General features: G+C 40.2%; 3 protein-coding genes across 3 annotated transcripts; all 3 read right to left on the bottom strand.

The window, feature by feature from the left end:
- On the bottom strand, window positions 1–14,011 carry LOC136439556 (uncharacterized). Its single transcript, XM_066434976.1, has 14 exons — window positions 14,000–14,011; window positions 13,573–13,738; window positions 12,706–12,841; window positions 11,446–11,629; window positions 10,420–10,572; window positions 9,419–9,559; window positions 6,200–6,327; window positions 5,162–5,318; window positions 4,560–4,716; window positions 3,959–4,015; window positions 3,345–3,483; window positions 2,601–2,716; window positions 1,748–1,895; window positions 1–976 (listed from the first exon to the last, which is right to left on the bottom strand). Exons 1-14 carry the CDS (start codon window positions 14,009–14,011, stop codon window positions 772–774), a joined length of 1,899 nt encoding a protein of 632 aa, XP_066291073.1. The 3' UTR covers window positions 1–771.
- Window positions 14,012–15,772: 1,761 nt separating this feature from the next.
- LOC136440673 (uncharacterized) lies at window positions 15,773–23,783 on the bottom strand. Its single transcript, XM_066436771.1, has 6 exons — window positions 23,723–23,783; window positions 19,434–19,549; window positions 18,753–18,829; window positions 18,385–18,535; window positions 16,794–17,024; window positions 15,773–16,150 (listed from the first exon to the last, which is right to left on the bottom strand). Exons 1-6 carry the CDS (start codon window positions 23,763–23,765, stop codon window positions 15,788–15,790), a joined length of 981 nt encoding a protein of 326 aa, XP_066292868.1. The 5' UTR covers window positions 23,766–23,783; the 3' UTR covers window positions 15,773–15,787.
- A 938-nt stretch (window positions 23,784–24,721) lies between these two features.
- On the bottom strand, window positions 24,722–27,157 carry LOC136439555 (uncharacterized). Its single transcript, XM_066434975.1, has 3 exons — window positions 26,895–27,157; window positions 26,422–26,517; window positions 24,722–25,998 (listed from the first exon to the last, which is right to left on the bottom strand). Exons 1-3 carry the CDS (start codon window positions 27,155–27,157, stop codon window positions 25,272–25,274), a joined length of 1,086 nt encoding a protein of 361 aa, XP_066291072.1. The 3' UTR covers window positions 24,722–25,271.
- Between the last annotated feature and the right edge of the window lie 104 nt (window positions 27,158–27,261).

The raw sequence follows: 27,261 nt of genomic DNA, 5'->3' as shown, positions 1-27,261 counted from the left end.
TGAAATTGTACACACAAATCTGTATGTCATTGTCATAGTTTGCTATCCAAATCGATCTTAACAAAACATTTTCTATGAGACTGTAGGGCACAGGTCTAATTTTGTATTTGTACATTTAGAAAAAAAATGCCTTCACTAACAGAAATATTATGATTCTACATGCACCGATCAGATCAAAATAATCAGCAAGATGCTTGCTACATGTTTGCTCAATGCATTTCTATGACCAATATTTATAGACATTTTGACCGATTAGAAGTGAAAATATTTTCAAAAGAATTAAAGTTGTTCCGGGCTCCACGTGGGTCCCAAATATATATGTATGAGCTGTTTTTAGATGAATGCTGACACAACGTTATTTTGCGACAAGACCACACTAGTAACCTGTATAATAGTAAATGAACGATGCTGCGATTATTCAAAAGAAAACTAGTTTCACGATCTCATGTCTCCACCAAATAATGCTAGCCTTTTCAAGTGACGTATCATTAATGCTAGTATAAGTGATTATGCAAATAAGGTCAAGATTTCCTTAAATATTATCAATCAACCTTTTCTGACTAAATAATAGTTGCTTAGAGTATGGATTTCTTATCTAAGCGAGGAATGCTATTTTAGCATTTCCACATAGATTATGTTCAAGATTTATAATGTTCACTTACACTATCCTACAGCCGCAAGCATATGAAATGCCGTAATCACCATAGAATTTTAGTACGTACTTATAGAACTCATTTAAGAAGCAAAAGTTAAAACCGAAAGCATCCCTGTCTACTTCTTCTCCTCCAGTTTGACGAGCAGGCCGTACACAATGATGACTCCGTGTCGGTCCGTGGACCATTCGATCTCACTGTCGCTGAACTTCTTGTCTATGTTCTTCCGTGCGACCGTAGAGGCGCCGACTTTATAGCTGCTTGGCTTGATGTAGAGTTGTAAGGCCACCTTAGCTTCATAGGTCGTTCCACGATGAGTGAAGCTGCGGAAAAAAAATTAGCGACAATTTGTGTAAATCTTTGACAAGGGACTTCATCAGTGACTTTGTCAGTATAAATCTACTAAGATTTCCTAATATTTACGCAAAAAAGCAGAATACTGTAAAACTCATATAGAAAAGTCTGTGTTGAGTCCAATTGGGGTCAATTTGAAGAAAAATGTGCAGCATTCAAAGTATAATTTTTTGTGTGGTTATTCTCAATATCATTCTTAGAAGCGTAAATACAAAACAGTTGTATGCAGTATAGATTGGAGTTTCTTTTGAAACATATGTCATATTTCGGCAATTTTCGAAATGAAAGGATTCCCACATTTTCAGATGTACTTACATTTTCTTAATTGATTCGTTTATGACTTAGGGGTTGGTAAAAAGAGATAACAGTCATGTATGACTAGCACACTGCCCCTAAAGTGATCAGCCCAACCAGTCATTTCTACAAGAATATGGAGAGTAGAATTCGGCAAAAGTAGGGTGAATAATTGAGACTGGCTCAGTCCACTCCAATGACAAAAATGCAAAGATCGCCTTAAATACTAGTACATGTATATTGTTCGGTGGTCGTACGGTGCAAACGGAGAGCATTCCTTTGATAACCAAGCTGCATGTGTCGTGTAACAGTCTTATTATGGAAACGGCTGCCTCATATTCATTTCGGCGGTTGGTTCAGACATAACCTTCTTGAAAATTCAACGGCATCACGACAACTTAAGGATGAATATTTGAAACTATGAAATAAAATCGCGCTTTCGTCACCTGCTAGCCTTTGCATAGGCAGGTAGTCCCGCGTAGTGAATGCTGGGGGAGACAAAGACCTGTTTTGTGTCAAAGTCTTTCGGTTTCCAGCTGTCCTTGTAGTGCCCCTCCCGCTCCGACAACGTGCTCCCCTCCATGGTCTTGTCACCTAAAGGCAAGTTAAGAACCTGCTATTTAAGGGTGCAAATAACTGTTAGCTTTGATTTATCTGTTGAGCGACGAAACATATACTAAACCGAAACGCACGACATAACAAGTGATTGTATTTACCAAACAAATAAGCGTATTAATATTTAATAAGGTTTTTTTTTTCAGAATGCCCTAATCAAAATTTGGTAAAGGGCAACTATTTAAGCTGCTAAGTGCGAACAGTGAGCAGTCCCCAATGCGCAACAAAACAACAGAAACTAGAAAGGCTTCTTTTGCGAGCAAATACAGGACATTTCAATCTGTTTCTGTTCAAAACATTCATCCATCCAAACGCCACCATTCCAAAATGGTATTTTTTTAAAATACCCCCATGCAAAATAAACTTTTTTTATGTTATCCCTTCTCCATATCTCGTATGAAAGCTACCCCTATACCAAATTCTTGACTGGTGTTATAATTCCATGTATTTCAAATATCAGGAAACAAGAGCCCAAAATACACATTTTGTCTATAAATGGCAAAAAAACGGCGGACACCTAACATTACTACGTGAGTGAAAGAGCATGTGGGCCTTTAAAAACGAGAGCAACTAACAATAACAACGACCCTTTCATTTTATGCGTGATCAATATGTACGTGTTATGAAATAGAAATGTATATGAAATATTTTGCATTTGCCGGCAAATGTGACCTGCAGCCTTACCTGCTTTGATGAGATCACCAGTGTTGAGAATACTCTCTAGCGCGCCCACAGTCGTGCCGTGGAACGCCACGTGCCACTGGTTGAACACGTCAAGCGCTGTAGCTCTGGGAGGGACCCTGGTAATGTAAAACACATATCGGTGACTAAACAAATACAATAGGTCATGATAATGTGACATTGCCATTTTTCCAAGGCGTGTTCATTGTTTTTCCAGAGATCGAGCTAATTGATTTCTTAATTTTTTTAAAGGATGCAAGAGTAAATATAATATTTTTACATTAGGCAGCACTGCAATTAAGCGCAAACGATTAAATATTTCAGCGCATATAAATGCTGGCTACTTTGTGTCTTTACGTATAACTTACGCAGGATTTGATTTTAGCTTTGTGCTACCTTACGAATATAAACACACTCGGTGGTTTACTTGGTAGATATATGTAACTGGACAGGACGTTACTTACGTAATTAGAATCGTTAGCGAGATATGTCTAAGTCAAACTAGCACATTGTTTAATAGTTTAAATCCAACTATCCTTACAGATTTGCATTATACATATATATTTCTGTATTAATAGTAGATTATTTATTCTTCACTAACCCATGGTTTAACGTTATGACTGAATAACCAGAAGGAATGGAAACTCGTGATTGTAATTTGTCTACAAAGCATTGCCTAATGATGATATCTTTATGACGAAAGTGAAAATAAGCAAGTAAAACTAAAGGACATATACATTTACTAACTTGAGAGAAAAGCGGCACCATCCCACTGGCAGTCCGTAATCCTTCTGTGGATCGCCGCGTTTGTAGTAGTCCTGGTCCCCGCGGGACAGGTGGCACTCCCGGCAGTAACACATGTTGAACCGGGCGTCGAAAAACCCGTCTGTAATCATAGGAACAAACATTATTGTTAGCTCAGAAGAGTCCATCCTCTATGGTAATACGCCATCTATAAATGACGCCCAAGCACACTTTCCTGTAATAAGTTATGTCTTATGTATGTGTAATTGCTTTCTTCCCAGCCCACAGATCTATTTGCAAGATGTTACAAATAATGGTTAATACTGATAGAATGCCGTTTTTTTTTTAAATCAGTGGTCACCACGTAACAAGACCTGAAGGTATGTATATCTGGTGTATGTTTTATGTGTTGTATTGTTTAATGAGCCCTGGAAGATTAGCCCCCAAGAGGGGCTATAGGACATCTCAATAAACTCAACTCCTTTAATGTCATTTTTCGTCTCAATGGTCAAATAACAACTTATATTAAATTAATTTATGTCAAAGTTTATAAATCTAGTGTATGTCTAACGCACGTAACTAATCATTAAAAAAATCAGAAACGAGAATAGTCGTACCTTTTAACTTTAAAGAGGTCTTGAACTTCATGCACTTCTGCATATACGGGCAATCATCTGAAAAGTATACAAGAAACGCATCTAGTTATAATCCGTGTGCTAGTATCAAATTGGTTGGTAGATACGATAATGGATATATAAAACCTTTGTCACAATAGACTGTTTTACTAAATTGACTTTTCATGGAACCCTTGGCCTTCCTCAGTATGACTGAACTCATTACCTTTAGAACACGTGACTTCAGAATAGGGTTAAAGGTCGCTGAGGATCAGTACCCTTTCTACCGTTATTTATTAGAGATGGTTCAAATGGCATCTAAATTTGGTACTATTATCTATCTATTCCTATCGTGAAAATGGTAATCATTTTTTCAAAGCCGTTGGAACTTTATACATTTGTAAGATAAATCGTCGAATGTAGTGGTACATCTGCCCAAAAATATGAGTAATATCTGTTTTCAAATGTGGTGAGTCCATATTGCAGGGTATTGCAGTAGCGACGTCAGATTAAGTACCACGCACTTGGAGTGTCGAAACATTTAAAGATAAAGTGGAATTGCCTTGTATTATATCACGTTTATAAGTGCATGAGTACCACATACCTGCAGTGCTTTTCTGCAGTGTCTGCATGACATCGGTGGCCGCTTTTTTGACAGCGTGGTCGTCGTGCTCCTTCAGCTGGTTCAGAACCGTCACCGCGTTTGGGTCCTTCTTCACCTGTGCCTTGATGTCGGGATCGTAGAGGAAGGCCTGTACTGCCTAAAAGTCATGACAAATTAGTTCACCAAAATAAGCTGATAGCCTTACTAGAGTATTTAACGAATCATTGATAGGTCTGCTTACAGATGCTGCTTGCTTTCATTCTCTCTAAATCAAATTCAAGTCAACCACTTTCTATTAAAGACAAAAACTCATTACATGTTTGTTTTTTAATTCATCGAGTAGGATTATCGACCCATGACACATATTAAGTTAGGCTTCAAGATAGACATCATTACAGAAATTCGCTCACTGTTGGAGGACAGGGCAGAGTGGAGAAGAAGAATCCATTGTTCCCCGTGTTGACATCGATAGCTGTCCCCGTTCAAGGTTCAATATTCCAGGTTCAAGATAGGCTTTAGTATCGAAGAATTGCAATGTAAGATCATATTTCTAGTTGATTTTGCATTGTCGTCTAACTTTTAGAGATATGTATATGTCACACCTTCGCAGCCTGTTCTTTATCGGTGTTGTCACCATCTTGTGCCAGGGCAATCAGCAGCTTCAAGGCTCCTTTCTTAGTGAGCAGCTCCTTGTTGGCGTCATTCCGAGCCAGCGCACCCAGGGCCATCGCCAGCTCCATGACTGAGTAGCCATCAGCCCTAAGGTAAAACGACCGTGCATATATGGGATTGTGTTCTCGCCGCAAAAGCGTCACCTACTTCGGCTACTTATAGCGGTGAGAAGCAGTATAGTCAGAAGCTCTTAAGGAAGGTGTCTGGCAGACACCGAAACATCAGCAGGTGAGATTTACTGGTTGTGTTAAAAGAATCTCCAGTATCCTATGTTCTACCAACCTAATGACATTATGTTACGGACAGTGCATAATATTCAGAGTAGAAATCTAGAAAGAACATTTGCAGCTGTGGAAGAAATTTCCCTATAGCAATGTGCTAGAAAGAATACATTACCTAGTTTCCAGCGGGATAACTGTTATGATAGTTAATGTTCTACATGTATGCAGTGCAGGCCTTTCATTTTTGAACGTATGTTGGTAATTTAATGTCGGCTGCTACACACAAGGACTATTGAACACACTTCCAGAGGCTATAGTTACCATTAGAGATAGACAAAAACTCAAATATGAAGTAAAGCCCCTGTCACAATTGTGCGTATATACAATACCACATGAGTTGCGTATTAACATGTTTTTGGTTTCGGTGAAGTTTGCAGTCAAATAAGCAATTTCTTAGGTTCCAAGACTAGGCCGCACAACAATGGGTCAAAGTGGAAAAAAAAAAAAATTTTTTTCCCGCAAACCTTACTTAAACCCCCAAAAAAATGTTAATGCTCAATTCACGCGCACCTAGATATACGCAGAAGTGTGACAGGGCCTTAAGTTCTTTCCTCATCGCACACTGACAGCGTTATGTCTACCCTGGAAAGTCCAGTCGCTAATGTTGTACGGAAGTCGATGTAATTAATTATAAATATCCTCCCCAAAATGTAAAGCTCATGTTCACCAAAAATAAACTATATTTACCTCATGTCGGAGGAACTAAGTGCTTTGTTCATGGTCCGGATGATGTAATCCGCCACGCTGTCGTCAACCTCGATCAGACTGCTGTTTCTGTCCTCCACGATGTACGCCATGGTCAGCACGGCAGGAACCTGACAGGTACAGACAGTCATCAGTAATGGAGATTTTGCTCTAGGAGTTTCGCTATGGTACGCTAGATGGTTATTAGTGAAGTACCATAGCCACAATCACACAGTATTATATGATACGGTAAAAGGAGTTGAATTGCAACAGTAAAGATAGTTGTGAATGATAGCCAAACTTTTACCGTCACATGTAAGAGTAACAATGATGTCAGTGACACAGTTCAAGTGAAATGTACAAGGTGCGAACGAAGCAATGGTGGCGAAGGTTGTCACATCTTATTCATACTATATGGGGCAAATTGTGTCCTACTATTTGGCTCTTATGACATTAAAAAGTCTATGCGAGTGGGGACAAAAGGGCAAGAAAACAGTAGTATTGTTTGTTTGTTTGTTTATTGAGATCTCCATTAGATTGTACATTGTAAATCTATTCTTCCTGGAGTCCAAAACAATGAAACAGAACAAATGTACATGAAAGTAAAACCAACATAACAAAGGTGTGAGTTTAAATCAAAATATAACATAACGCATACAACATTAACTCAAAACTGAAATTAAAATGAAACGTGGGGACGGTCAGAGGTCATGGCTGAATAAAGTAACAAAATCTTTTCAAAGTAAATAACAAAGAGGATGCAAACAGCAAGCCATGATAACAGTAAGTAAATTAACAAAGTGGATGCAGAACTGCAAATCATAATAACAATAAGTAATTCACACAGTGGATGCAGAACTGCAAATCATAATAACAATAAGTCAATTACAAAGTGGATGCAGAACTGCAAATCATAATAATAATTAAATAATAAGTGGATGCAGAACTGCAAATCATAATAACAATAAGTAAATAACACAGTAGATGAAGAACTGCAAATCATAATAACAATAAGTAAATAACAAGTGGATGCGGAACTGTGAATCATAATAACTAAGTAGAAAACAAAATGGATGCGACCTGATAATAATTTAATAACCCAAACTTAACAAAGAAAATACTAATGCCTACCTTTACAATAGTTTGAGTTTAATTAATTACAGCTACAATTTCATTTAATCAAGGACTTGGTTCAAGAACGTATTACCACCAGTACTGTAAAGGCCTAGTTGTGTCAATTTTAGAATGAATCCACATGGTGATTTGTGTTTTGAAATTTGAAGGTGTAGTAGATTTCATATGTGGTGGGAAGGAATTGTGTGATTTGGTACATCTGTACAAGAATGTACGTGTCAATGTTGCTGTCTTAGGCTTAGGTAACCTGAAACTGCCACCTTATGCAAAACGAGTGTTGTGGTCATGTGTACTGTTGACATTTTGTAATCTTTTGTAAATAGCCTCGGGTTTCTTAGTTGCTAAAAGTTTGTTGAACATGGAGAGTGTACCAGTGTAAAGTCTTTCTTTAACTGTGGGCCATTGCAGTCTCCTGTGCATGTCACTGGTGTTGTCTGTGTAGTGTGCATTTAAAACAAGTCTGGCAGCCCTGTTCTGCAGAGTCTGTAGTTTGTTTAAGGATGTTTGTAGGCCAGTGGACAACAAGCAAGAACAATAATCCATGTGGGATAAGACTAGTGTCTGAGTCACTGTTTTTAGTGGTCCTTCAGAAAGGAGATTTCTTGATCTCCTTAGCACTGCTAGGGAACCAGTCATCTTGTTTAACACTTTTTCAATGTGTGGGGTCCATGTCAAGTGCTGGTCCATTAGGAAACCAAGTAATTTTGCCTGTGCTACCTGCTCTATCATTCTGCCATCCAATGAAAGCTGTATGCTAGGGTTGTGCTTTAGCTTGTGGCGACTGCCAAAGATGATTGATTTAGTTTTATCTTTATTCAGTATGAGTTTATTCGCTTTAATCCAGTCATGTATATTTGTGAGTTCGGACTGCAGTTTGTTTTGTACAGTTGAAGCATTTGGGCCGGAAGCAGATGGGGTTGTGTCGTCGGCATATAACTCCATACTGCACTGTGTGACAACTGTGGGCAGATCATTGGTATAAATGCAAAAAAGTAAGGGACCCAAACAACTCCCCTGTGGAACCCCACTCAAGCTCTCTCTGTGAGATGACACACTGCCATTCACCATGACAGCTTGTGTTCTTTTGGTCAGATAGCTTTTGACCCAGCTAATGGCAGAGTTGTCGAATCCGTAACTGTTTAGTTTGGCCAACAACACCCTGTGGTTTACCACATCAAAGGCAGCGCTGAAATCCAAGAGTACTGCGCCTACTATGTTGCCTTTATCTACCTCTTGTAGCCATCTATCCGTCATCTGAATGAGAGCCGTAGCTGTCGAGTGGTGCATTTTGTATGCATGCTGGCGATCGGATAGAATGTTGTTAGATACAAGGTAAGATTGGATTTGGCTTTTACTTATCTTTTCCATTAATTTACTTATGGTGTGCAGGAGGCTTATGGGGCGGCTGTTTGCGCCATTCAAAGGAAGTGCTTTGTTCTTGATTAGAGGCAGTATCTTCGCATTCTTCCATTGTGCAGGGAATGTTGCTTGTTCAAAGGAGCTGTTAAAGATATGACCTAAAGGACCTGCTATGTGGTCAGCAGAGATACGTAGCAATGAAGTGTCTATGTTGTCAAACCCAGTTGTATAAGATAGAGGAAGAGAGGTAAGCATATCATGTACCTGGGTCACAGTTACCTTTTCAAAAGAAAAGGTACAGTTCTTAGATGCCATAATGTGCTCCTCAATTGGTGCTCCTCAATTAGTACAAATATATTTTCACTATCTATGTGGTTGGAAACTCACCACAACTTTCATACTATGATAGCCAGCTACCATTCCACCAGCAGTTACCAGATTACTCTCTCAACCCATTTGCTCTCACAGTCGGCAAAAAGAATTTAACGTTACATATTGTTTAAGAGCATCTCAAAAAAGAATTTAACGTTATATTGTTTTAGAGCATCTGAAAAAGGCTGCTACTAGTTGGCAATATCAAAATAATATCTACAATATGTTCTGTGCGACATGATTAATTACCCCATATTGATTGTGTCTTATATACTAAAGGTCTTCCAAAAGTTACCACCATTAGGCTTACATTGCGTGTGTGAGGAACAATGAACAGATCTGTATTCAAAGGTTTACCTTTAGGTTCAGATCTTCGACTTGCAGGTAAGGCCTAATGCGGTCGACGGCCTTGATGTCCTGGAAGAAGTGCCGGTTCTCCGGCACCTTGGCACAGTTGTGCATCACGGCAATGGCGGACAGGACCACCAGATGGATGACCTGGATTATAAGTAAAACGTAGAAATATGGAAATGTGGATCAGATAGTGAGATGCGATGAAGTCAGCAGCATGCCTAAGGTCTTCGATATCTTAATTTATGTCATACCTGGGCCGCGAAAACGATTGATACGGCTGTTCCGAACCAGGTGATAATGTTCCGTATCACGCGGGGTTCTAAGTTGTATCACACGGGCTTCCATAGAATATTTTGAATGCATTTCAAACGCGTCGGTTGCACCGCTGTCAAAAATTCGAATAACGGATTTGGAGGTTGGAATCAATGTTGTTACAGTTTTGTGTTCGAGGACACAAAACTCCCACAACTTTTGGCGCATTAAGCATTAAATTATGTGTTTCCTCGGCAGGGTATGACATAAATAAAATACAACACGATGTATTTCGCATCACCCTCGGTCCCAACACTCCCGCGGGTCAGATCGCCCGTGGGTGATACGGAATACTCCGTGTTGTATTCTGTATATATCGCCTACGAAAGCGCAGACTAACTATAATCGTGATCATAACAAATGCCAGTGATAGAGAAGTACGCAAGGGTAGTCATGGACTCAAATGAATGCAAATGTTTAATTTTTTTAATTATGCTAAATTGTTTATACTTTGGAAATCCAATCATTTAAATCATTTCAAGTCATTTTATGTTTTATCGTTTTAACAGATTACACATAAAAAATTGCAAACATTTACATTGCATATATAGTATATAAACGAACCATGAATATGAGCTGTTTTTGGTTTAGATGAATACCGTAACATTAGATATTTATGATTGATCACAGTAGACCAAGATTTAGTACGACATAAATGTCACGCTCTTCAATAAAAAGAATAATTTTCTTACCTCATGCTTGAGATCAGCACCGTCGAAGTTGGCCAGATCCTGGGCAACAATCGTCAGAAGGCCGGACTTGCCGAGTTCCCGACAGAACTCGAAACTGGCATCGGAGAAATTCCACAACAGACTCCGGACGACATGCAGGCATTTCAGCTGCACCTGCAGATGTTTAAAAAAAAAACAGACATGTGACAATCGGCTCAGAGAAATGCAAATCATGTTTTTACTTTAATCTATAGCATTTATGATGAATAAACGATCTATTTCTGTGTTAGCTGACAATTAACCTCAATCTAGTACAGTAACAGTATTACATTTCTAGTATCATGATAACATTGTTAGGCAAGATATGCAAATCTACACTTTCCTGATTTGGGCATATTTGGTCTATATTTTATCTGATTGCAATTATATGATTCATATAGAATACAACACGGGGTATTCCGTATCACCCGAGGTACCAGCCCGACCGCGGGTCGGATCGCCCGACGGCCGTAGGCTGGAGGGCGATCCGACCCGCGGGAGGGCTGGGACCGAGGGTGATGCGGAATACAACGTGTTGTATTTTATTTATGTCATACCTGGGCCGTACCCACCCGAGAAAACACACATTTCAATGCGGAATGCGCCAGAAGTTGAGGGAGTTTTGTGTCCTCGAACACAAAACTGCAACAACATTGATTCTAATCTCCGAATCCGGTATTCGAAGTCTGACGGCCGCGCAACCGGCGTGCTCGAAATGCGTTCGAAATATTCTATGGAAGCCTGTGTGATAACACTTCCGAAACCTATGTGATCCGGATAGTTATCACACGGTCCGGAACACCCGTATCAGGTCCAGGCATGACATAAATTGTCATACAGCATTTTCATTTACTTCAGATCAACATTCTATTTCAATGAATGGCATATATCTTTGTTGCAATGTTTCACAAATGATACTTTAACTTGTCGTGATAGTCTAAAGAGTGCTCATACTTGACCTCGCTTTTCAGAAACAAGAATAGGTCTTAAAAAGTGTGGGTCCCATACCTGTTCTTCTGTGTGCTTTCCATTCATGAGGAACTTTAGGTAGTCTGTCAATGCTCGCGCACCCCCGATGTTGGCCAGATGGTCTCCCATGATCTTACGTTCTGCCTTCTTAGGGAACGACTTGTAGGGGCCGTCCAGAGCTTCTTCCAGCGTGTCTTTGATGGTGGAGACAGACCCCCCATCCCTGTTCATTAACAACAGTTCAAGCGATAAGAACCTCTTGCGATGTTGTTGTTGATCAGATGAAGCCTAGTGGCACATAGACCATTTCCATCGAACCCCTATTTTGCGGCTATTCCTAAAGACGGTTACATCCCCAACCAATATTAGCTGTCCATGATTTGAAACGGGGTCTCCTAGTTTCCACCTAATTGGAACCAGAAGCCCATGAACTGTGAGGCTTCGGTCAGTTAAGGTCTCATGCCTCAATTACTCCGCGTGTAGATGCCAAAAGAGTGCGGGCTAAAAAAAATAATTAGGCCCCAAAGTCAGGTGTTTAGGTCGATGATAATTTGCCTTTGATCGATCCCACCTGATATAATAAGCATTTGAGATGAAAGCTTGTTCATCTCTGACAGGATAAGGCAGGAAAGTTTCGGCATTCAAGCGATTGTCGGACGTACACGCTATTTTGACCTGAGTACTGCGGTCGGCCTCTCTCGGCACCAGAAAACCTCTTGCGACTGGCAGGTAACGACAGTTTTAAATGCCATTACAGATCGCTCCCCAGGTTATATTTTGGTGACATTTTTTCCATTGTCTTAAGATCGTGTGTGCTTGCAATAGAAAGTAAAACATCTCAGGAAACTGTGTTTTATTGGAATTACGGCCATGAAAGGTTGGTGTTTTAACGTTTTTTCCTATGGGGTGGCCTAACTGGCGCGTGAGACCTTAAGCTACACGAACACGATATGCACTGTATCATTTGTGGGGGGAAAGAGTACTTACTTCGTTACTACTGGGCAAGAATCCAACAATTCCAGGGGTGCACTGCAACCAAATTTAGATTGCCGTAAAATAATGTTTTTATCCGGGAGGACACGGGAATCACAGCATTTCTGTTTTAGGTAATTGTTGCATCGCTGAAGCTAATTGACGTTGATAAATCAATTAACTTTATTTATTGCAGAGTTCAAAAAACTACTGCTCATTTAACACCAGTTGACCTAAGACATGCAAGCGCTGCGTCATAGATTTTGATTTGATAACCACTACAGCCATTTAATAAGCTTAACAATTGACTAAACTACACTGTAGTACCTCTTTGATTTGACCATGTCGATGGCCTTGCTCATCTTGGGCAGGTGCTCGTACAGCTTCTCCCGGCGTTCTTCAGGTGAGAGCGTCTTCACGGACCTGGGGGTACCTGCTCCGTCCTCACTCCTCTCAAGAGCAGCTAATGGGGAAGAGAAAATAGAGACGCTTGTTCTTGACTTTCAGAACATAACCGGCACAAAGAATATTTGATTTCCTGTTCTAAAATATCGAGTAAAACCACCACGCCTGCTTGATATGCCAGAAGGTTTTTGTCCGTCGAAGTCGAAGAACAATACGTGGAACAAAGCGTAAAGTTTAAAACAGGATCCTGCTTTGGCATTGCTTGCTTTTTCTAGTAAACAAAAACACCTTGGAAATCATAGGCTTCTAGATAAGCGTAAGTGTGCTGGGTTCTTGACGTCTGTGCAGATGATTGACGTCTTAGGCTTACGCCTGACGCTCCCACGTACACAGGCTTAGGGCCACCGGCTTTACGTAATTTGATTTTGATAATTTATAACAATAGAATGATATCAATAATAATATTAATAATGATAATGATAATAATTGAAGCTAGTTGCTGCATGGAGGATGTAGTCAACGGAATCCATTCTACCTATCACTCAATATTTGATCTTTTTCGCTGCCATTCCCTCTATTTTGTAATTGTGCAATGTAAGACGGTTATTCTTAAACGAGTTTTAACTGTAATTTCCAACACAAAAAATTGGACTTACCCAAATTTTCGACAGTACGACATCGGTCTTTGTCAAGGATTCACAGTTAAAACTCGTTTAAGAATGGTTTCTACCAACACAGATGAACTTTCAAGCTAAGACGGTTATAGTTAAAACTGAGTATACAGGTTACCTTTCAGAAGGTCCAAAACAGTGAGTTGATCCCGCCCGACGGCCAGGTGCCTCATCAGTCCGCCGATGTCCTCGTCACTGTCGCTACTGTCGTCCTCCCCGGCACACGTCCGGCAACAACCGCACCGCTCACACCCAGCGTCACCCAGACCACAGAGCCGCACGGACTGAGGTAGAGACAGCGGTTATTAAAAAAGCCATTTTGATTACCTCAAGTAAAGCAGAGACTAATACATTGATACTAATTTGACATCCTATTACAAAAGTGATATCAAATCATCCATCTATGACGATAATATAACTAATTTGTTGTTGTCGACAATATTTGATTGTTCTTAATTAATGTCATATTACCATTGAAGTACGGTTGTCGTTTAATAGCAGTTCATTAATTCATACGCATATGAACGCTAGCAGCTGCTTTTTACCACCATCTCCATTTTATACGTAGTCACATTTCTAAACCGTAGCCCGACCGGGATGCTTAACAAAAGTAGAAAAAAAATGCTTTCATCAAGAAAATGCACAAATTCGACAGCAGCGTCCCGACGGCTGTCGTGAAAGGCTGGGTATAAAGTGGGCCTTATTATTTTTTTATACGTGTTGTGAGCTTTATTATCTTTTATGTCATAATTTTTGTTCCGGAAAACTGCGGTCGGGTTCGGTTCGAAAATGCGACCCAGTTTGTCCAACTTTTATCTTTGAACGTTGAATACTAACAATGCAAGCAGGTCCTAAATGGGCCTAACACAGACTAAAGTGCGATAATGTTGCCCAAAAGCTAGCGTATTCACACGGAAACAGATTACTTAGAATAGAATGTATTCGAAGTTTTAAGAACGACATACAACAGAGAGACTTTGATACAGTCTTTGACATGTTTGATGTTTAGAACAACTTACCCGCCAGGAAACCGCAGAAGTTTTCCTTTTGCTTCTTCCACACATTTGCCCCCGTAGCCGGTGCACTTTTTGCAAAACTTGCACACCTTACACTTGTCCTTGTTCCACTGGTGCGTTCCCTTGGCACACATGGCGGATTTCTCGCCACTCGATGGTTTAGGCGCGGCCTGTGAACCCCCTCCTGAAGAATTGTTAACATCTTGTCGGAAATTCGACAAGTTCTTTCAATGTTTTGAAAGCAGGACGTGATAAACAGGTTTTGGTATTCAACCATTCACAAATATAAAGTCACAGAAAAAAGGTATCAGAAGTAAAAGGTAACAATACGAATGAGATCAAATGTTGTGAATAATGTCAGCCTTTACATCAGGTTCTTCGGGCGGTTATTCCAGGCGGAGGGTGATATCGACTTCCAATAACCTTTGACCCATTGCTGACGTCACATGTACCCAGTTTTATGTGGCCAAAGAGATCGAGTCATATAGCTGATCTGTGAGACCGTCATTTTGAGTCGGTGAACAGTTCAAATTCTCAATAGCCCTGCATGGTGTTTAGCAAAGAGACAGTCAAGGGTTTGAGCAAGGAAATAAAGATTGAAACAAAATAAGAATTGTAAAATAAAAGGATTAAACGTCTAGATAACGGCGATATTTGCTCGTCCTATCTTTACCTGACGACACCCTGGTCAGTGAGTTCGGGTTGAAGAGCCAGTCCGTGCCGTCCACGTGGACTGTCATGTCGTTGTCCGAATCGACTTTGACCACACGTCCAACCTTGCCTGAGGCCTGGTGATTGGAGAATGGCAGGATTTGTTATGTGAAACAATGTTACTCAGCAACAGATCCTTATTTAGTATTGATTGGCCAGCATAACATGCAACATGTTGCCCCTGGATATATCTACTAGAGGGTTTCAAAATTAAAAAAAATTGATAGATATTTCAACGAAAATCCTTGACTAAACTGCTGAACTGCAATGAACTTGAACAAGAGACAGAAAAAAGGTAATAGCTAAACGCTCTCTGGGTGAAATGTTGCTAAGATTATGTTATTTGATGCAATTTCAACTTTTAGTGGTTACCAACTAAGAGGAAACCTTTCTCCGCGATAAAAACATTGGCGTCGATAAAATTACGAAGCTAGAGTTCCACGACCTCTTAACATGCACGAAAGCTATCTATAGCTACCACAGCTTCAAACAAAAGGATACGGAAACCGACTGCAGTACCAAGACAGACAACTAGGGGCCAATCATATCTTTTGAAGACCTACACACATACCATATATAGCGGCAATCCATCCAGGCTGTCCCGAGTCACGCGTCGACATACACACACACGAACGCAATATGAAGCTGAACCTTTAATTGGCAAAGTAAAGATCGCCTCACCTCTAACATCCTGTCGTTCCAGCCGCCATGTCCCCGTTGGAGCAGCCTGACCCGCTCAGCGTCATTACTCACACGGACAAGGTCTCCCACACTGATCTCCGCCGCACCACTACTGCTGCTACTGGCACTACTGCTGCCACTGCTGCTACTACTGCCGCTACTGTCGGACCTGGCCTTCTCAACCTTCGTCAGCACGACGGGGTTGTACAGCCAGCCGCCTTTCCCTGGAATCTCCACTTTTACACGGTCGGCACCAACCGCTACTACTCGACCAACCTGGCCTAAAGACTTGGGATAGATAAAATAGAAATAAGTTTAACATAACTTTATCTCGCTGGTAATGCATTGAAGTGATGAGTGTGGTCCACACTATACGTTATTTGGAGACCTAAGTTTTGATGATTAATTGTTGAAAAAGCATTGAGTAAGCTATATACACAAATCATATTTAGTGTGCATCTCCAAACCGGTTCCCCGCCAGGTAGTTTACGGCTGTGTTTTTTATTATTTTTACTTTTGGCTTAGCCCAGTGGTGGCATGGCGCTATTGTAAGTTTGTTTACATGTGGGCGTCATAACTTTGTGTGTAATTGTCTCTACATTTGAATTTAAAGAGAATACAGTGGCTGTCGGGTCATTTTGGGGGCTAGCTGGAGTGGGCCCACGGTCGGGGTCCATCGGGGCCGGATCCCGGATGGGGATACATCATTTGATATGTGACCGAGGAATAATCTGTACAACCTTATGCTATTATCGACGTCGCATGTCAAAATCGGGGCCCGATCGGGCTAAGAAATATACACAAATAATGATCATTAATAAAGGTCTTTTTTTGTTGCCCTCCGTATCATACTTATCGTTCTCGCAAACAGCCCGGCCGGGCACCGGTTTGGAAATGTGACCTTTGCATTAGTTAAGCATGGTTAACTTACGGCTGACATTGCGGGTACCCATCCACCGTGCCCTTCCTGCATGGTCCGGACCCTGGACGCGTTACTGTCAATCTTCACCAGGTCTCCCACACTCAGTCTGTTCCCTCCTCCTCCAGGAGCGGACACCTTAGTCAGGCTGGCCGGGTTGAAGCACCACATCCTGCCGCCAACATCCACCTTCACGTCCCGGTCGGGGAACACGTGCACGATGCGGCCTACTTTCCCCAGGCTCTGTAACAGTAACAACAACAATGATGATGATAAGTAGTTCCTTCCATAGCCTTTTTTGAAGCGTAGGGGCAGTGGGTTGTTATCCGCAGTATCCAGGACATGGTATTGGAAGACCAAGCCCCTTTATCTCCTTCCACCGCCGTTTACCTCCCTAACCTTTCAGCTGCGGGTGCTCATATTTGCACATGATCGAGTGGTGAAAGAAAAGTGCCTTTCTCATCCAGCCAGGATTGCCAGGAATCAAACCCGTAACCTCTCTATCTCGTGTCCGCTAGCCTAGTCACTGTGTTTAGAACTTTTAATCATTAGTATGATAATCAGTTCTTTTCTTAATACCCTTGCTCACAGGCTTAAAGAAAATAAGAAAGAATGGTATCATTTACCCTGTTTAAAAGCTTAACTCTCAATCTTAATTGGATGTCAATAGAGCAACCAACGACAACGTCTGTACCTACAAACAGTCCTAAGTTTTTACCTAATCAATACGTACCTAATCATATGCCCCAAGATACCCTATTACATGAAGCATACGACGTTCTACATTCTGGTGATCATGACTGGGTGAACCATGTTAATGATATTCTTGACTATAACGGTTTTGGACATGTATGGACAAACCCTAGACTATATCAGACTGACATGTTAATCAACCAGTTACGACAACGTCTGCAGGATATATACATACAAGATTGGCATAGTTCTATTAAAAACAATTCAAAACTTCTGTCTATTCCTCTTTAAAGAAAATATACGGACAAGAAAAGTACCTTACAAGCGTACATAACTTCAAAATTCGTAAAGCAATTACAAAGATAAGAATATCTAGTGATAAATTGAACATTGAAACCGGAAGGTATCGTAAAATTCCCAGTGATGAAAGGTTTTGTCCATTCTGCCCAAATGAAATTGAAGACGAACGCCATTTTATCATGAATTGTTCAAGATATGAGGATAAACGCTCTAAGCTGTTCACCTTTATTTCCACTTGTTCAAGTGAATTCAATATGCTCCATTCTGTTGATAGATTTGATTACATACTGAGAGGAGATAATCCTTACTGTGTTCAAATAGGTATATACATCAAAGAATGTTTGGAAATAAAAACAAGTAATGTATAAGTATACGACACACTCTAAATTTCAGTATGTTGCCCTATTCCATATGATTGTATATAAACAAATTCATCAGTTTGAACTTTGTTTGTTGGCATGTATGTATGTATGTATGTATGTATAGATTAAGTAGACCTTACGAGAGTCGCTGTACTTTTGTTGTGTCAATAAAGATTGTATTGCATACTAACGACAGAATCTATTAAGATGATAGCAAAAAACGTTAAAAACAAAAGATAAAGACTAACCGCTGCCATGTCGTTGTTCCAGCCGCCGTGTCCAACTTGCTGCCGCTGTACCTTCCCGTGATCGTCACTGACTCGTACCCAGTCTCCTGTACGGAGGGCCGAGCTGTCGTCCCCGCCGACTTTTGTCAGGGCGTCGGGGTTCAGGCAAAATCTGAGAAAAAAATAAAATGTTTATATCTCATACTTAGGCTTCAATCTTATTAGATGAAGTTCATTTTCTTGTAATGAGACAAGTCATATTATGTCAGTCAGATGGTGAAAGTTATACGTTTTCTTGTAACATCATGGATATCATTGCCAATGGCATTGGGGTGTGTGTGTGGGGGGGGGGGGGGGGCAGAAATTTGTCTATAAGGATTTAGACCTACCTGTGTCCACTAGGATACCGGACGACTATGTCACCATCCTGGTCCACGCCTTCTACAGTTCCTTCTGTCGCTATGCACTAGAAAGGAGATCAACAGTGCCATAAAAAGTTGTGATGAACTACTTTAATCTAAAAAAAATAATTCAAAACTAAACATGTGTGAATCAAAGTACTTATATTCTAATTACGTCATAAGTAGACAAACATATTACCAAGAAACAATGTGACAGTAATGTCTTCTTAGATAGCTTTCCATTGTCTTGTATAACTGCAACCTCACTTGTTTTTGTTGCAAAACTACATTGTGTATCAATGCCCAAGCCCACCTTAACATTACTCAACTCAAAATGCAGGAGAGAACCCTTAGACTATTTATGAAAAGTACGTTTAGTTGCAAGTTCCTCACCAAAGGCTGATTGCAATTACGTTAACTTGGGAAATATGCATGCGGTATAGACATAGCTATAGGAAACATACATGTGGCAAGGACAGTTATCAACATTGTTGTAAACAATCCTATTCTTTCGTCGTGATGAAATAAACGATTGTAAAAAAAAAGTTTCTTCTGCAGCTTTTTGTTTAAAAGGCAGTTTAGAAGAATCGACAGAAACCATGTTATCTTGCAAGATTTGAAAAGACCTGTAGAATATAGCATAAAGAAAAATATAAGAAAACATGTCACCTCTAACATCGGTAAGGTGAAACCACCATGACCTCTCTGGAGCAGCTGTAGGGTCATCAGGTCATGTTCAACTTTGACCTTGTCTCCTTTAGAGTAGCGGCCCAGGCTATCGCCGACTGTAGGACAAGAACAAACAAGAGCGGTCGGTTGGACAAGTGCTAACTTTTTAACGTGAGATTTTTTAAAAAGTTTTGCTATCCTCTCCCTTTGACCAAATAGTTTTTGATGGCTAAGTCAATTCTAGAAAGTACTGACCAGACCCATTATAAGCTTCTGAAAATCAAAACATGAAAAACCTTTCTTAGTAGATACAACTTGATTTCAGCAAAAACAGTTGATACTGAAAGTATAAGTAAAAGTAGAACTGCGCAACGTTGGACATGCCTATTGTTAAAAGTTATAGTAAAGACAAAGAAGTGCAGACAATTTTTGAAACCGTGTAATTTTCAATATTCTGGTAGCAAAAAATGGGGTCTATAGTTTTGCTGTACAATAGTTTGAGGCGACAGAAAAAATGCAGGTTACGATGTATTGTGCTTGTAGTATATTGTAACTAGCAGCAAACTGGGCGTAATCTTACCTATTTTGTACCACAAAACATGCAATCAGTTACCGAATAAAAAGTATGATTCAGACACTGAAATATGTCAGCCTCCAAAGCAGACCTTTTGCTTGGCTGGCGATTTTGTATGACTGATTTGCGCTGTTTTCTGATCACTCGCTTGATCTTTTACGGCTAAGCTTTATCGTTATGTCGATGCAGTAGGCTTAAAGAAAATGAGAGCGTTCAGAAAACATACCAACCCTCCCCCCCCAAAAAAAAAATCCATGGCCACCAAGAAAAAGACTTCGCAGGAGGATAGGGAGGTTAGGAATCGGTCTTCAGAGCGTAGATATGGCCTAAACTACAACTCAACTCATTTCGACTAAAAAGATAAAAGTTACTCTGAAAATCTTGATGTCCGAAGACCACCCAGTTTCTTTTAGTTCTATACGACTAATATTTTCATGTTTGTGTATATCACTTTTTACCATCAGTGCAGGTCTGAATTCCATATTCAATTTCGGACCATACATTAATGACATATAGCGATTTAGATAAAAACTGCAGTGGCAGTCAAGAGGACATGAGCTTTATATAGGAATCGCTAGGGGCAGTATTGCACTGTGTATTGCTATTGTACTTGGTATGGGGCAAATAGTATAAAAGCACCGCGTCTAAATGCTAACTATCAATCATCTATCTTTATTATGCCCGTCTGTATATGGCGGTCAGGAATAGATAATTAACTCCGTTATTATGTAAGGCTAAATGGTCTTTTTATTGTTATTCGTACGAAATAGTGCCTAAACTACGACAGTATGAAACGTTGCTAGATAGAAATCTAAAAGCCTATGTAGAGTGGTAGCAAGGTTAATAGAAAGCAATATTTATCTATCAATGGCGGACCGTGTCGTCTGGAGGGAAAGAGTAGCCTTAGTCCGGGTAAGCCGCCCAACATGATGATGATGATGTAAATATTATAGGCTGCTATATCAGCAACATTTTCTCAAACTGCTATTGGAAATAGAATTTAGAGACGGGTTATAGTCTGGACTGGATTGCTGGAAAGGATTGGAAAGTCATCTCGAACCAGTTTAGCACAAATGAACAACATTAACTCAATGAACTAATCTTTCACTGGTCGTGACAGAGAAGACAGACGCCATGTACAGTATTTACAGGTTCTTTGTACCGGGGAAATTCCCCTAGCTCTTCTCGATTTATACTGTTTATAGACGGACTGACAAACACACGAACGCTGTGCAAAACATAACGTTAACCTTCTCGGCGAAGGTAATGAATGAGAACCAGGTGCCCTTGTGTACCTTGCATTTTTTTCTAGATACAATACAATGCAATTAAACATTTAGAAAATTCCATATTACGCTTTTACAGATTTTAAAGGTACAACTTAACCAGTAAGGTTGTAAAGTACACCTGCAAAATTACTACATTAACCATAATGATTATAATCGCTAATGTGACCCCAAAGTCACACCCCCGTCTGTAAAATAGAATAGACCATTGACCCAGAGACTAGGCCAGACAGGTAACGTGACCTTCTGATTAAACAAACAAACAAACAAACAAACAAACACATACTCACTGATTAAATGTACACGTACGTACAAAAGTCTGGTCCGTTACAAGTGTTGATAGATTTAAAGAAATACTGCTAAACTTCGGTCGGCGGGTTTGTGTACTGCAGTAGCCAATATTCTTCGTGACAAAACAACGTTCGATGCCATGCTCTGCTACGCTAAATATATCTAATATGCATAGTGTGTTTTACGAGAAATTCGAAACTGTTTCTAAAATTACGAACGTTCATTGAGAGAGTAGAATTATACCTGTACGTATGTAGCGTTACAGTTGACGTGTGACGTACAAAACCCGGAAGTACGGGACCCGGAAGTAGACGAACCCAACTGCTTGGGACGTAACGCTTCCCTTTTATCAGTCAATATCTTATACCCATACAAATCATAAGTCACCAATTTTATAACTTGTGTGTCTTAAACCCTTAAGCGATCTATATCTTAACATGTGTGCTCCTTGTAGATATACGCTTTTGACGTTTGAGTCAGTTTTCGCACATACTACTCGCAGTGTTCTGTGAATAACATGACGTCAGTTAGATACTGTAAATCTTAAATGCTCGCGATGATTTCGCAGTTTACGGCGGTCATTTGTTACCGTAAGAATCATTACGCCGTGAATATGTTTTGTATTTCTGTTATACAATAGAATTTCATCTATGCTTAGTGAATGCAGTAACATGGCCCGATTGTTACATACTGTTAATCCTGAAATGTTCGCGATGGTATATTTTCAAGGTTTCTGATATTGACCTCATGCCGCAAAAATTATAAATCCCCGATTACTGTATTTCTACTGTACTTCGTAGAATTTTTGCAACCAGTGAAATATCATTTCCTCGCGAAAATAGACTATTCTACTGTATATTATAAAAATCTGATGGGTAAAATTGCAATAAGTAAAATATTCACTAAATGTTTTCCCTTCACAAGTTATCATAGTACTTCCATGAACTTATCTACGGACCCCTGTATTGTCTTGTGTTTTGTTCCGCCATATTAGTTCCGCCCCGGTTTCATATGACCCGCACATGACGTCATTGGAAAAACCCGAGTGTATGATTAGCAACCTGAAATCCTAGCGCTTGTTTTCAAATATTGCCAATGTTGTGCTGATTTCATAAATGCAATTTTTGCCAAATCCCTTGAGCTGTCACTATATATATAGTTTTTAACTGTCCAGCCTGGTACGTTTTTATACTTTGAATTGACTATTAGTCCCTTCCAGACTAACGACATCGGCTACAGGGAGAATACGACCCTTCTCTCGGACTGACTCTTTTAAACAATTATGTAACCTATTCTTTGTCGAATTATTCAATCCATACCCCCGTTGGAAGGTCTGGTGGAGGCTATTCTGTTACCACACACTGCACGAAATGGCCTCGTATCCCGGCGTATACGTACAGGGATTCCTCCGGAAATATTCCATATCCCGGTGCGGATTTAGCGTTTCCGTTATAACCCGGCGTATACGTACAGGGATTCCTCCGGAAATATTCCATATCCCGGTGCGGATTTAGCGTATCCGTTATAACTTACGGATACGCTAAATCCGCACCGGGATATGGAATATTTCCGGAGGAATCCCTGTACGTATATGCCGGGATACGAGGCCATTTCGTGGAGTGACACTTTACACATTGAGATCAAAGCAGCGCCGAGGCTCCGTTAACATTTTTGTGTACACACGGTTTCTTTGTAAACGGCTGACGACTTTAAAAAAAGGTCAATACCTGCGCCAGGTACGCTATTGTTCCCCTCCGGTCACGTACAGGTGTTTACGTACCACAGGTACAGGTCTGGTCAATAGTCCATACTTATTTAACACATATTCACACTACCATACCTCATCTTTTCGACCTTTTAACATATATTATAAGTTAAAATATGTGAAAACGAGTATTATCAACCAACACTAGTCGACAGATTACTTCCTCTTTTTACACAAGCTGTATATAGCTAAGCGGTGTACGAAAGTGAAAGCAGAAATGCTAGCTTGTTTACCATATGCCAATGTGGTTGCCGTGTATATATGGCCTTAATATCCATATGCGAAGCTTCTTTTAGTTTATGAAGCGTTGTATCATAATTCTAAAATATGGCTTTATTGTTTTGAAACATAAACAGGGTGAGAAAAAGCGTACCTTGGGCGAGCCGACCGAGCTCTGCGTCCAAAGCGTTCCCCATCTTGGTCGGTGGTCACGTGACTCCGCTGAGTTCTGGGAAGTCCCGCTGTGCGAAACTCGGTTCACAGTTCGCGGTAAGAAACTTGGTAGACGGATATAGCATACATTAACTGAACGCCGAGTAAAAAGAACGTGTTCGCTAGCAGTATGCTTTATAAAACTGTGATGCGTTGAAACTTGAAGACGTTTTAAAAGACTTAGTCGGACTTTCTAATATGTAAACTAGTTACGTATCATCGAGCAAAAGGCATTCGGGACTTTTTAAGTATCTGGAATTTTTATGCCCCTGTGTAAAGTTAACTTCTTTAACGCCGCCATGTACATTACGACAACTGCATTGGAAAAACAAACGTGTTATGGATGCTTTTTCAATAATGCCTTGAAGACCTAGCTGTACCTAAAGTGTGTGTATCCCAGGAGATTGTATTAAATTATGTTGCATTAGTATAGATCTAAAAATGGACTAGTACGGCTATAGTTCATGGGTTTATAAATATTGATTTGTGTATCTCTTTTGCTATGATTTGTTGTGCATTCTTTTAAGTAGCCCTCTATTACATGTAATTACCATACACTTTTATTAACTGTAATTTACTATCGTATCTTTGCTATCTTGTTTTGTATTACCTGATTGCATAAGTCACACAACCGAAGAGACAACCCAACTGTCTCCAATATGAATAAATAAATAAATGAATAAGATAAATGAATATATATATATCTTTAAATTATCTCATTTTTACCTTTGTATGTAGCGGTCAAACGGTATACGGTCGAACTATTAGTAAAGTGGGCGTTGCGTGAGTTGGGTGGTGGAAGACGATAAAATAACAACACCATAATAACATGACGTCACTGATCCAGCTCTAAACAGTTTTATTGGCTCTCATGCACTGCCAACGTCTTGATTATATCGCTGTACAATATAGGACAACACGATTTAAAAGGTCGGATTTTCCTTTATTCAAAGTAAATCATTCATAACTTTGTACATTTAAATCGAATGTACATCATGTAGATATTTCTGCTGATTCAAAACATCACATTCTTCCAATTATATCTCCACCGATGACCACGACTTAAACTTGGTTCTTTTCTTAGAGAAAACTTAATTACTGGACAAAGAACTTTTGAATAGCAACATTATATATATAAACCTTAACCTTGGTTCACCTAGGCTATTCACCTTTGACTGATACAAGTTAATTTTTAACTCTCAAATTATATCAGATATATGTTATAATGACTTACCAAAGTCTTCACCTGACTACGTACCTTATACTTGAGTATAGTCTTTCAAATGTATAATAAGTTTTTAAAACAATGGCTATTATGACGTCTACTTTACTATTTTGCATGCATATACATATGTCAATTATATGAGGGCTCACTAGTACATACTCCTTTTTTTCAGTATTTTGCAAACTGTCAAAAATATGCCTGAATTATTCGCTATAATGCAAACTTTTGCTGTACTCTTCTACATACACATATCGCCCTTTTCCTACTAGTAAGTGCCACTAGAACGCCTTGCAGGCAAAGACCTTGTTCGACTTCTAACTCTTTTGTCACTGACACCTTCTAATCCCCCTTCTATCTTTAGACAGTGAGTTGCAAGCATTTCCTGATAGCAAGACTGTTTCTCATGGACGTTTTGATTTTGTGCATTGAGTTTGTTCTCAAAATTCCAGATTCCGACTGAGTAGAGCCATTCCACCGTTGGAAGCTGTTTCAGCTGGTGTGGCGGTACTCCGATGGCCCTCGCGGTTATCTGAACTGATGAGCTTTCTTTTATGTCAAAAATGCGTGAATCATCGCGTGCAGTGTATGGTTTAGTAAATTCTGTCAAACTTGGCTCCATATCCTCTCCATTCAGCATCACTTTTGGTGTGGTAGCAGAGGAATCTGAGAAGGGATGAGGTGTGTCGTCCACGGAATCAGTTTCAGATTCTGACCGGCTCCGTGACTCAGCGATACTTGACACACTGAGTGACGGGCTTAGTGTGACGCAATCATCGCCGAGCTGCCCTAGGAACCAACAATAATCTTCATCTACCTTTGCACAAAGCTTCTCTTTAAGAGCCTTTGCCCTGTCGCTTGCCTCTTTTCGCATGCTTTTGGTGTCACAAGAGCCTGGCCCTTTGTTGCGTTCGATAAGCAGCCTCCTGTTCTCCCTGTAAAAGGCTGTTACCTCGCGTCTGATGACGTCACCATCTGCCACCAGGGAGCTACACCTGTAGCAAACGAAACGAAGTATTTTCAAAGTATATCTTTATATCAATTTTCAAGGGTATGAAAGAACAACAACACCAGAAGCTTACAGGCACACACACACACACACACACACACACACACACACACACACACACACACACACACACACACACACACACACAAATAAACACACACACACACAAACATACTTACACAAATACACCTACACTCACACATAAACAAACACTCACACATACAGACATACATACACAGAGACAAATACAGCTACACCAACCCACCCACACCCATATACAAAGACACACATGTCCATAAACGCACACACCAACAGTTGCGCCATATTTGATCAGCACCTGTCTACCGACTGATCATTATCAACATATATCTAAAGGAAAAAACAATTGATAATATGCAGAACACTTTACCTGTGTCCAGTATGGTCTAACGAGCGACATTCAACACACAACAAGCTCCCACATTCCTCACAGTACAGTTTCAGACGCAGGTTGTGTTTTGAACACCTGAAAAGTAAACATGCAAAGGTTAACGTTAAATAAACATATAAGTCATGCTTCGATGACCCTCAATGCGCAATGGGGGTTACCATGTTCTGCCTTTGTCTGTAGTGTGCGACACTAATAGTGTCATTTTAAACAATCAAGGTTTTAAATGATATCAATGTGATGTGAATTGCACGACATACTTTCTCTTGAATACAAGGTTATAGATCTTTGTGTAATATGTTTATTTTAGAAAGCACAGCATGATTAGGTCCGGTTACCCATACAGAATTGTTTGGACAGGATCGTTGGGAAACCTACAATTTCCTCGAAATGTGGACGGCAATGATTGTATACTACCTCTATCCATGTGTGCCTGTGATACATTTGTACTTTACCTGTGCAACACGTCCTCCAGTTCTGGGTTGACCTTCTTCAGGTGCTCACGAAAATGGCGGAAAGCCCCTCGGCCCTTCACCTCTACTATATCCAGCAGGGCTCTGGCCTGGTCTTGTGGTGTTTTCTCGGCCACAACGTTGTCATAATCCTCTTTAACTATCTCATCATGCTGAAACAGCCTGTCTAGAAAAGGTTTGACGTGCCGAATCTTTGCAACAAGGTCCTCCCTGTTGGACTTTAGCAGGTCTAGTTCAGACGCCATATTGAAATCTTGTGACGGTAACGTAGCTAGCATAACTACGTCATGGGAATCCCCGCTGCAATCAGGTGCACTGCTATTGGCTGGCACTCTCTTTGTTTGCGCAG

This window comes from Branchiostoma lanceolatum, chromosome 8, assembly GCF_035083965.1.
Source record: "Branchiostoma lanceolatum isolate klBraLanc5 chromosome 8, klBraLanc5.hap2, whole genome shotgun sequence".
NCBI lineage: Eukaryota > Metazoa > Chordata > Leptocardii > Amphioxiformes > Branchiostomatidae > Branchiostoma > Branchiostoma lanceolatum.
This window is presented reverse-complemented; position numbering and strand designations above follow the sequence as displayed.